This window comes from Corythoichthys intestinalis, chromosome 14, assembly GCF_030265065.1.
Source record: "Corythoichthys intestinalis isolate RoL2023-P3 chromosome 14, ASM3026506v1, whole genome shotgun sequence".
In the NCBI taxonomy this organism is placed as follows: domain Eukaryota; kingdom Metazoa; phylum Chordata; class Actinopteri; order Syngnathiformes; family Syngnathidae; genus Corythoichthys; species Corythoichthys intestinalis.
The window spans coordinates 21,911,535-21,923,733 of NC_080408.1; the positions used below are offsets into that span (position 1 = coordinate 21,911,535).

At 40.5% G+C, this 12,199-nt stretch overlaps 2 protein-coding genes across 2 annotated transcripts in view; one reads left to right on the forward strand and one right to left on the reverse strand.

Moving 5' to 3' along the window:
• lamc1 (laminin, gamma 1) overlaps positions 1 to 7,780 on the reverse strand; it is a 74,505-nt gene extending 66,725 nt beyond the window's left edge. Inside the window, exon 1 of the mRNA XM_057857619.1 lies at positions 7,153 to 7,780. Coding sequence (XP_057713602.1) covers positions 7,153 to 7,549 — 397 coding nt within the window. The 5' untranslated portion in view covers positions 7,550 to 7,780. The remainder of the gene's footprint in view (positions 1 to 7,152) is intronic.
• Positions 7,781 to 7,804: 24 nt separating this feature from the next.
• Positions 7,805 to 12,199, forward strand: part of lamc2 (laminin, gamma 2) — a 48,791-nt gene continuing 44,396 nt past the window's right edge. Inside the window, exon 1 of the mRNA XM_057857626.1 lies at positions 7,805 to 8,525. Within this exon, the coding sequence (XP_057713609.1) occupies positions 8,510 to 8,525 (16 nt within the window). The 5' untranslated portion in view covers positions 7,805 to 8,509. The remainder of the gene's footprint in view (positions 8,526 to 12,199) is intronic.

Below are 12,199 nucleotides of genomic sequence, written 5' to 3' on the forward strand. Positions count from 1 at the left end.
TCCCTGTAATGTTGTACATGTTAGCGTGTCTTGTTTGGTAATATCGCGTCACATCGAACTCTTTGAAAACAGCGATTGTCTCTTTGCAAATGAGGCAGACAAAGGTGTTGCGTATTTTATTGAAAAAAATAGTCCAATTATCCACCTATCCTTGAAGCATCGGCCATCGCAGTCAACTTTTTTTTTAATTGACTGTCGCCATTTTAGAAAATTGGAAGTAAAGGGTCACACAGGGGTAATGTTGCTTAGTGCTGCTCTTAAAGTTTTTCAAACTTTCGTGAGAATATGCGCGTTTCTGTGGACAAGATAGTTGTAAATATCAGGGTAGCAGATGTCAGGCAGAGACGGCGAAGACAGCGGGTCGAAAAATATCGATTTAGGCATCAAATATGGATCTGGCGAATGGATCGACCGAAGCTTTTCCACATAACGCCTTTTTGGCAACACATCCAATTGAGTTTACAGCGCCTGAAAGCACCGGGGCTTCCATGAATTGCACTACAAATAGCACAATAAATTGAAACCATTGAGAATACGGATAAACAATGACGGACAATATGGTGGCCGGATACAGCGACACGTCACTGTGTGACGCTGGTGAGTAACGTCTATAAGCGACCAGTGTTACAAATGACTTCTCCCAAAAAGTAATTGCGTTAGTCATTCAGTTACCTGAATGTAAGAGTAATTATTTACTTGGCAAAGTAATTGGTGATAATTTTCCTGTTTTTTTTTCTCCCAAAAAAAAAAAAAAAAAAAAAATTCAGGTCATACAATGTGAATTTTAAATGGCTTTTGGGACAATTGGCCCTAGCCCAATTCTTTACCCTAAACTTAACTTGGCACAGGGGTATTGCAGATATTGCGATAACTGGATAGTAAGCTTTGCTATGTGTGGAAGTCATTTAATGTTGTGAATCAACCGTTAAAGTTATTAAAATTGCTCCCGTTATTGCATTAGTTCCCTTCTGTCTACTTTTGACATTTGTAAGTTTTAAAACTGTTTCATCATTTAAAGATAGATTTAAGTCAAGATTTTGCCGATTTAGGAGCATTTTAGATAAAAACACTTACAGTAGGTGCGCTAGGAAGTTTCTCTACAACAGAGCCTTTCTGAGTGGTCTACTGCTTTAAGATGGCGGCTGTTTACTAAGCATCTAGTTCTTTATACATGTTGCTAATGCCGCCGTGTCCGTCACTTGCATCTAGTTCTATATTGTGTGATATCTACCGTGGGCGTAGTTTGTAGGCTACTATCTGCTACAATCAGGTATCATTGGAGCCACCTAGCATTGTGTTTGCAACGGCGTCACAACTCCCTTACCTCCTCCCCACTCCTGCACTGCTCTCTCGTCTCCGTGAGTCCATCTCTCTCAGACTTTTCTCGCGTCATTCAACCAACATAGTAACGCATAGTAACGCACGCCTTTCCCACCTCAGTAACGGTAACGGCGTTGCCAAGATGAGAAAAGTAGTTAATTAGATTACACTCACTACTGAAAAAAATAACGCCGTTAGTAATGGCATTATATTCTAATGCCGTTATTAACAACACTGTAAGCGACACGGGGAAAAAAATGAACGAATGTATTAAACTACAGTAGCTGCTGGCTATTTGTATTTTTCCTGCCCGAGAGATTATAATGATGCCTTTTTTTGCACAATGATTGAGATACAGAAAGACAATGTTATTTGTTTTTTTGTATATCAATAGAAAAATCAGTAACTCAAGTCCTCAGATGAAAACCAACAAATGGTAGTCGTCATACCAGCTCCGCTAGTATCGAGCACAGCTACAGTATTTTACCAAAAGCAACAGAGCTGCTTCATCACCCCCAGCGTGCATTGCGCTCGTAAAACATGGCGCACCCCGTAAGTAAAAATTTGTACAAAACATTATAGATTTTTAACTCATTTGCTCCCAAGAACGTAAAAATACGTCCTATTTTTAATTGTTTCAGTGTCCCAAAAACGTATACGTTTGTTTTTTTTTGTTGTTCTTCCCCCCCCCCCCGCCCAAAAAAAAGACATCTCTGGTTTCTAATTCAATTTAGCTCCAAAGCACAAAGCTGAAAATCCATTTTAAAGCGATAAAACTGGCCACTGGAGGGCAGTAGCGCATTTGGTAAGACCCGCAACCCGATTCAACGGCAACGAACGGCGCCGGCGGAAGATGACCGAATGGATGCCAGGCGGCGGACGACCGAGCAGAACGACCGGGACCACAAGTGCAGCGAACGATGCCTTTGAGTCCGTGCTGCTCGAGAGCAGAACCCGCAGAGACTCAAAAAAATTAATCTTTATGAATAGGGCTGCAGCTATCGGACATTTTACTAATCGAGTAATCGACTGAAAATTGTATCGATTAATCGAGTAATCGGATAAAACTTTTTTTTTTAGGTAAAGAGCAATTATAAATATAGATGAGAAAACAAGACATTTCATCTAATATTGAACCATTTTCAGTCAAACAATGTCTTTATTTTCGATGTACTGTACATTGTTGAAAACAGCCAAAAATTGCATCTCAAATGTGTGTAAATAAAAAAAAAAAAAAAGACTAATTCATTGCTTTCAATCAAAAAACATTTAGAGCTTATAAATATATATATATATATATATATATATATATACTGTATTTCTTACCTAAAAACGTCATTACGCTTGATAACACACATCACTTAAAAGTTAGGTGTTTTTCCCATGTGTTTCAATTTAATTTCCACTTGTGTCAAGCTATTAGTTCTAGTTAAGTTTTAAGTTAGTCTAAACTGTAAGTCCTGATTGGATTTTGAGTTTTTGCAGTGTTCAAAATAAATGCTGTGCTGTATTGGAGCACATTAGGCACCAGTGCTACTTGGTGTTTTATCCAGCAATGACTACTGAGCTAAAATTGACAGTTAGCATTATTAAGTTTTTATTTTACACCCTAATCACGCTACAGCGCTGTTTTCACAGATTAAAGCCTGTATGTAAAAGCTAGACACGCATCGATAGTGGTCACAATGAATAGAAACCTAGCCCTCCGCAGGGATAACGTTATGTGAGTGAGTGAGTGAGTGACATTAACGTTAATCTTATTTATGAGCGCTGAGAAGTGTACTGCTTTAAGATGGCAGCTGTTTTATTAACGCCGCCGAGTCGGTCATTTCGCATCTAGTTCTACGTACAGGTGATATCTATGACACGCATCAGACGCTACCTGCTACCACCGTAACAACATGCTGGGGTAGTTTTTAGCAACGTCGGCGCAGTTTGTAACGGCTGTCGGCTGCAGTAAGGTTCTTTTAATTGCTTCTTCCTTTACGCATGTGACGTCAGCGCATTGTCCCGCATTAAAAGGAGTCCGGGCAAAACATGATGCTTAGAGCTGGCAAAATTAGACGATTCCTCGAGGTGAATAAAATTACTCGGATCAGTTTTTAAACTCAAGTTACTCGAGCATTCGTTTCAGCTCTATTTATGAGACAGACAGCGATGGGGGAAAAGTTTAACCGGCTGTCGCAGCCAGGACAGCGTCATCTTTCAGTTAGTTATTTGTAAATTAGGGCTGTCAAAATTATCGCGTTAACGGGCGTTAATTAATTTTTTAAATTAATCACGTTAAAATATTTGACGCACTTAACGCAGATGCCCCACTCAGACAGATTTAAATGACAGTACAGTGAAACGCTCACTTGTTGTGTTTTATGGAATTTTGCCGCCCTCTGCTGGTGCTTGGGTGCAACTGATTTTATAGGCTTCAGCACCCATGAGCATTGGGTAAGTAATTATTGACATCAACAATGGCGGGCTACTAGTTTATTTTTTAATTGAAAATTTTGCAAATTTTATTAAAACGATAACACTAAGAAGGGTTCTAATATAAAATTTCCATAACTTGCACTAACATTTTTCTTTTAAGAACTACAAGTCTTTCTATCCATGGATCGCTTTAACAGAATATTAATAATGTTAATGCCATCTTGTTGATTTATTGTTATAATAAACAAATACAGTCCTTATGTACCGTATGTTGAATGTATATATCCATCTTGTGTCTTATCTTTCCATTCCAACAATAATTTATAGAAAAATATAGCATATTTTATAGATGGTTTGAATTGCGATTAATTACGATTAATTAATTTTTAAGCTGTAATTAACTCGATTAAAAATTTTAATCGTTTGACAGCCCTAGTGTAAATAAATTGTTACTTTGCAATCAAAAGCTCTATTTTTCTTGTTATCTTATTTTGTAAAAGGAAAACATTATTCAGATGTTTGGGATGTAACTAAAGCAAAAAAATAGCTGTGTATAAGTCAGTTATGTTTGAAATGTATGCTTTTACAAAAAGCTAAAATTTCTCCGTTTTTTTTTCATCAAAAATAGGAAAATTGCTCAAACTAAGCTATTTTCTAATGCTGAGTTGTAAAGAATGGAAAAAGATATGAACAATTTTTTTTTCTGCTGAAAGAAGAGAGCGTAATCTTTTTTTGGTGGGTTGCATGTTTATATAGCAATAGAACAGAATTTTCTGTGGGCCTTGCAAAATCAGTCAAAATCCAGTAAAACAGCCGGGAGCGAAGGGCCTTGCTCCGGTGAAAATGGCTGGGAGTGAATGAGTTAAATCAATGGCAATATTTTATGTGTTTCTATCATATAAATAGTACATGAGAACAATTGTATCTTGTTCGGGCCTGCAAGTTTTTATACCCATGGTTTCCTTTTAATGGCAGCCAGTGAGTTAAACATCTGGCATAAGACGTCCGCTATGTCACAGGAAGTTGTCTGTGCAGCTTCCTTTGTTGACACGCACCACCTGCTCACAGCGCTCCTCCAATGTGTGTGTGTGTTGCTTTTTGAAGCTCATTTGCATATACATAACCCGGCTGGAGTTAGTCATTTGTGGAATGTTGATCCTTCAAGTAACTTCCTGTCCTGTGGGAAGGAAAGTCAGTGTGGGAATTTGGACAGAGGCAGCTGGTGGGATTTGGGCGAGGGGGTGGGTGATGTGAGAAGGACAAGCAGATGCATGTTGGATCATTTGATACCACATGGACAACAATGCGTGATGTCATTGTGGTCATGGATATTACATACAGTAGTCCTCGGCTATAATGAATGAAGCAACGTCTAATAATAATTAACTCCTTAAAAATAACAGCAAAAGGATAAAACAGCCACATGATTGGACAGTTATCCCCGTCAATGCCAATTAACGAGTCATGCGTGCCCCGTGATTGGCTAACGACTCATCAGTGGTGTACGCTACATTTTGCCGGGATAGCCGCCAGAGTATGGAAAACAGATACGGATGAACACGCTAACACATCAGCGTCTGGTGGAGCCGCGCCGGCGCATCACTTGACTGGCGCTTGTCTTTGAAGTATGAGCGTAGACGCGCCGACGCACCACGCTGCAAATCCGAGGAGGTGGGTGAATGAGAGGAGGTCAGCTGAGCTTCCAGATGTTCATCATCACGTTCCCACGCCGCCGCCCCAACCTTGACCCCGCCTCCGACCCCTGAGGAGTCCAATTTACAGCAGCTGGCCTCTCGCTGACTTTTTCCCACACAGAAAAGGTGGTTCGCGTCAGCTGAGAATTCCCCCGCGCTTCCGCCTTGGACGTCACGTGACCGTGACGGTCACCACGGCGACGCCAGGACGAGCGAGCCGCATGAGCGCAGGCCTCGGGAATGCCGAGCTGAAATAGACAGCTTTTTTTAAACACCTCGAAAGACGAGAGCGCCCGTGCAATGGACGCCAGGACGGCCACAGCCGTGCTCGCTCAGGGTCAAAGTTCAGCTACGGGAGCGCTGAGAACTCTTTACAGCGTTACCATGGAAACGCTGGCGGGAAAGTTCACAAGCGCCACAAGTGGAACAGCACACACAATTGTTGACTAGCTTATTCTCTGCCACTTCATTTTATTTCGTGATTTAACTCATTGGCTTCCATTGAAGGTGATAGACGTCCATTTGGACCAGGAGGGGCTGACAGCGAATGGCTGCAATGGCACTGAAACATGATAATTGAATGCCGGCAATGGCAGCAAATCAGTTAGCACGTCACATGCGCATATATAGTATGTAAACACATGATAACATCATTGCATTCCTGACATTTTAGGATATGTTGAGGTGATATGAATAGGTAGCACTACACACCATACTTCTTGAAGAATGCTAGCATGGTATTGGATGGAACCAACTTTATTCTCATGGCAAAATATAAATTCGCGGCGATATGAATGCTGGCACGTTAGCTTCGCATGCACGTTCTTATGTATTGGTACGCATCTGTGATGATTTACGCATGCCCATAGCAATAATGAAGAATGCTAACGTACTATCATGTGTTGACGATGTTTTATTTTCCAAGTTCCAATACATGGCCTTTAGGCCACGTCATTGAAAGGAAATTGGAGGTTGTTGTCACGTTTAAAACCATTAAATTGCAATTATTTTGTTTACAACCCCCCCCCCCCTTTTTTTTTTTAAATACTAAGAATAACTGCTACACAACAGTTTTTCCTGGCTTCTGATTTCAAAAATAGGTGTTATTCATTTTGTGGGACACAGCGGGTGGCAAGGGGTGGTTACATCCCCCCTTATAAATTTACTGCCCACCCCGCTGGCTAGTATACTGTATATTTTAATAACTGTTCTCATTAATAACATAAAAATTTAACACAATAAACAGTTTAAAAGTTAATCAGTATGCATTTCCTTAAAGCAGGAGCCTGAAACTCACTTCAAATGGACTAGACGTCTTGCGCCATCAATGGCATTGAAAGATGAGTAATCACAGCTAGTCCCCCCAGTTTAAATTAATTGGATTTATATCAGCAATGGCAGACAGTGAGTTAAACAAGATTCTCTTAGCTATGTATCACATGATAAAGGTCTTGTCTGTCCCTTTAAATCTTTCCGATTGTTTTCCACTGGCTGCTTTAGCTTTTGGTGCGACACCCCAAGATTGGAAGTGTCCCAATTTGGCCACCTCTGTGAAAGGAATTCTGGTGGCACCACTGTGTATGTGTATAATATGAACGGATTTATGAGTTTGCAGTGATAATAGTCCTCTGAAAAATGAGTTTGATCCCCCTGTGCTGTTGTCATCTAATTGACCTGGACATATGGCGGCTATCATGAACATATCATATCTTACCGAGGTGCAGGGTGAGGTTGATGGAGTTGGGGTACTGGACCCCGGCTAACATGGTCTGGCTCTGCCACCAGGTGGTGTCAAGCTGGTTGTTGTAATCGGTGAGGAAGGCGGCGCCGTGCTGGTTGCGGGGGTCGCGAGCGTCGCAGATGTGGCACGATTTGGTGACCCCGGTGGCCCCCGTCTGGACGCAGTACTCCTCGGGGGGGCTCCCGCACGTGTCGGTGGCCACCACAGTCACGTTGAAGGCGGCGTTGACAAACTCCGGCATGCAGCGTTGCGCGCGACCCTGCTCGTCTGAACACTCGTCCATAGCCGCGCCGACACCGACCAGCAGCGCGGCCGTCAGGGCGACCACCAGGGGGGACCACCGCGGGGCAGTCGCCGCTGCTGCCGCCATGTCCGCGACACTGGGGGAGAAAAAAGGAATCCGAACTCCAGCGACTCGCTCTGAGCGGGCGAGAAAAAGTTCCGGCCGAGTTGCGAGCGAGTTGGGAGCAAAGTCAAAAGTTTTTGGGGCGAGTGGCGAACTTCGGAGCGGCCTCAGCGTTTTGTGTCCGCCGCCATCGACAGACTGCGAGCATAGCAGACTACACCCTGGCGGACCAGCGAGCGAGAAGGTGGGTGGGCGCGCATGCGCAGTACGCACTGACCATCGGGCAGGGGGGGCGCGAAATGGGCGCGAACGACTCCTTCGTGAACTTTGAACCGGGCCGGATATAACCTCAACTTTACTTTGACCTCATTTCGCCTTTCAATCATTTCAGTTGCTCACGGTCTTTAAACTCGTTATCATACCACGTGCCACCAAAACAACTTAAACACTATGCGTTGCTAAGCTACCGGCTTTGTCATCATGCTAAGCTAAATTGCTAAATAAAGACCTAACGTTTCACTTAATCGATTAACTTTAAAACGACTTTTTTCCCAAAATAAATCTTTAAATCCTTCGATTTTATTTATATTTTATTTTATACCAAATTTTCACATGTTAACTCTTTCAGGGACAGCGGTCATACATTGGACAGCTATTAGGCTCGAGCGTATGACGTGGCACTCGCGAGGTTTCCGCCGCTATCGCCATTGTGGAAGATAAACTGAGGCATTTCAACACAGGTCGCTCTTTAAAAATGGTTGGAAATTATTGTGCGGTAAAGATTTGCAACAACCGATCGAATAGAAAAAGGAGAATGTACAGCTCGACGGAACACCATTGAGTTTCTTCCGGATCCCTACATGGAGAAAAGGCGAGGGAAAGCTCATATCTGAACTTACCAAACGTCGAAGAATGGCATGGGTGGCCTCGATCAGAAGGAAGGGCATAACGTTTGATTCTCCATTTACACACTGAGTTTGCTCTATGCACTTCCACTCCGGTAAGTTAATTTCGTTTGTTTACGCAAATTTCAGTAACTTTACGCCCTAAGTCGGCCTGTTGTTAGCTATTGCTACAGCTAAACAACTAGCATGCATACATGTGCATTGTCTTCATAAGACATAATCCATGTCGTTGCTAAATGAAAAAGCTGTAATATTTTGATGTGAGAGAGTGGCAAAGAATTTGTACACAGGCTACATTTTATGCAGCAAAAGTTTTGTACATCCGTGGTCACAGACTAATGTAAACACACATTGCCTACCTTTGCTAGAAAGATGGTGTTGCTGTTTGCTATGGTCATAAAGTGAAGATCCTGCACCCATCCGCAGCAAAACTGTTCGTAGCTTTGTAGCGATTTGTAGTTTCGGAATTGCTGATGAGTGTAGTAACATATACCAAACACTAAATACAGCATGATGTCCATTTCGCGTAGTGGTGGAAGCTTGTCGACATCTTTATTCCATTTGTGTTCGGCTTGCTCGTGAGGGTCAACATTGTTCACATCCTTAAAATTGCTCACATATCTGTCCTTCGCCGTGGTAACAACTTTGTCTCTGTATCGAACTGGCAAGTATTCCTTACTTTTTTCCATCTTTGGTTGCCGCTAAGTTTAAATGTCCCGTGAAGCTTCCGCAATGGTTGCGTTGTCGCAAATCTCGCATGATCCCGTGCTGCTGTGACGTAAACGCTCGAGCCTAATTCAAAAGTTGACACTTAGGATCTTTAAAGTGCGTACTACTCCAAAAGCATGTTTATTTCATATTTAGCGCGGTGTTTTATGCTCCTGAATTAAATGTACCACTTGGATGTGTGTGGAAGCAATCGTTTTATATATTCAATTTTTGAATCTAGGGCTGCAGCTATCGTTTATTTTAGTAGTCGATTTAATCGAAGAACTAGTTAGTTCGAATAATCGAGTAAGCGGATAAGGAACATGAAAAATTAAAATACCTAAGCTCAGCCTCAAACAATAAAAAAGTAAATAAATGAGGATCTACGTACAATAAAAGAACAATTGGCTAACTTACATAGCAAAATTCTGCTAGCTTAAATGCTATAAAATGCTAACTTTTTTTACAATGCTCTTAAATGGTTCAGACATATATTCCCACAAAAAACAGCTAAATTTAAACAAACAAAAGCTTACGTTGGTCTTAACAGGGAGCAGCTGGATTCACCCATGTGAAATAAGGGAGCCAAGAGGGCAGTGTATCCACCCAAATCAATAAAACGAAATGCAAACACTTTCAAAATAAACAATTACAACGCCACATTAATTAAACGAATACTCGAAGCAGCAAAATTTAATTAGAATTGTTTTTTTCTAATCGATTACTCGAGTTTATCGATGAATCGTTGCAGGACTATTTGAATCCCGCGCCATGAAAATGAGTTACTTCCGGCTCCAGTTTCTGGTTTAAGACGAATGCGAATGTGACGTCACCCGGGTCAGCGTCTCACAATACAGCATTGCTTTTCAGGGGTCCCCAAACTACGGCCCGCAGCCACATTTGGTCCGGCCCCCTGAACAAAAAAAAAAAAAAAAAAAATTTTTTTTTTTTTTTTTTTTTCAATAGAGTTATTTATGTCCTGGCTTTTTTCTGTGAAGAACTGAGCAATGGTTATTTGGTTATTATCTATTTAATTAATACAGTATTATTATATTATATTATATTACATGATATTATATTATATTATATTATATTATATTATATTATATTATATTATATTATATTATATTATATTATATTATATTATATTATATTATATTATATTCAGGGGTGCACATAAGTGGTCCGCACATGCATACTGGACGTAGACAAACGCGCTGGCCCTCAACGGCTTCCATACGCTTTTGCGTACCGATGGCTGACCACTCTATTTGCGGCGGACACGAGAAAATAACTTCTCAAAATGTCGATGAGGCAGGCCACACTGAGTAATTACTTCCGTGTTCCCCCACCCCCGTCAAAAGACAGACAGACGACAGAGACGTCACCGGAGCTACCGAAAAAAAGGACTTTTGCTGAAAAGTGGCTACAGGAGGTACCATGGCTATAAGCGAATGATGCTCGCACGGAAATGCGGTACAAAATGTGCCGTGAGACTCCCAATGTCGCCGATTAGAGCAACGCATTTTATGTAGGGTCAAAGAATTTCAGCCATCCAAACTTTGAAAAGCATGAAAAAAACAGAGAGCATGTGGCAATTAAGCAAACTATCGATGTCAAACAGGACCCCACTCGCCCTATGGGCATGTGGCGGAATAGGGCGGAATAAAGGTAATGAACAGCGACATGCACTGACAAACATGTTTTTGCTCGCATTTTACAAAGCTAAACATGCACGTTCAATGAGGTCTTATGAGGAGGACATCCCACTTTTAAAAAGGCTTGGAGTTAATGTGGGAGCCGCATAATGCCCTTTATTTTGAATTGGTGCTTTTATGTTTATTTCTTTACATTTCACTTCAAAGTAATGGCAATTTTGTTGTGCCAGTTGATGTTAATCAAGCATTAACTGTTAATATAATTAATCAAAGTTAATTGGCTCTAAGTAAAGCTTGTCATAAATTTATCGCATCAGGTGGGTCGGCTCTCAAGCTCAATGAGGACCAAGTCACATCTCCAGGTCCTCCTCTGAGAACCTGGGCAAAAAAATTATGTGCACCCCTGATTATATTATATTATATTATATTATATTATATTATATTATATTATATTATATTATATTATATTATATTATATTATATTAAGGGCTGTCAAAGTTATCGCGTTAACGGGCGGTAATTAATTTTTTTCATTAATCACGTTAAAATATTTGACGCAATTAACGCATATGCCCCGCTCAAACAGATTAAAATGACAGCAGTGTCATGTCCACTTGTTACTTGTGTTTTTGTCTCCCTCTGCTGGCGCTTGGGTGCGACTGATTTTATGCACCATGAGCATTGTGTAATTCTTGACATCAACAATGGTGAGCTACTAGTTAATTTTTTTGATTGAAAATTTTACCAATTTTATTAAAACGAAAACATTAAGAGGGGTTTTAACATAAAATTTCTATAATTTGTACTAAAATCTATCTTTTAAGAACTACAAGTCTTTCTATCCAGGGATTGCTTTGACAGAATATTAATGTTAATGCCATCTTGTTGATTTATTGTTATAATAAACAAATACAGTACTTATGTACAGTATGTTGAATGTATATATCCGTCTTGTGTCTTATCTTTCCATTCCAACAATAATTTAGAGAAAAATAAGGCATATTTTAGAGATGTTTGAATTGTGATTAATTACGATTAATTTTTAAGCTGTGATTAACTCGCTTAAAAATTTTAATCGTTTGACAGCCCTAATTATATTATATTATATTATATTATACTATATTATATTATATCATTTTTATTTTATTTACTTTGGTTCCGTGAAGAATCCAGAAAGGGTTATTTGATTGTGGCTTTCTGAAAAACAATACATTTTTACATTTAGGCACTCCTGCAATCATCACACTTTTTCTGTTACAAATTGACCCCGGCCCCTCATCAGAGAAGAGAAGGGTTATGTGGCCCTCACAGGAAAAAGTTTGGGGACCCCTGCTTCATAGCATGCAGATGGACTACGGATTCAGCTGATTTTGCGGATTAATTTTTTTTTTTTCGCATCACGC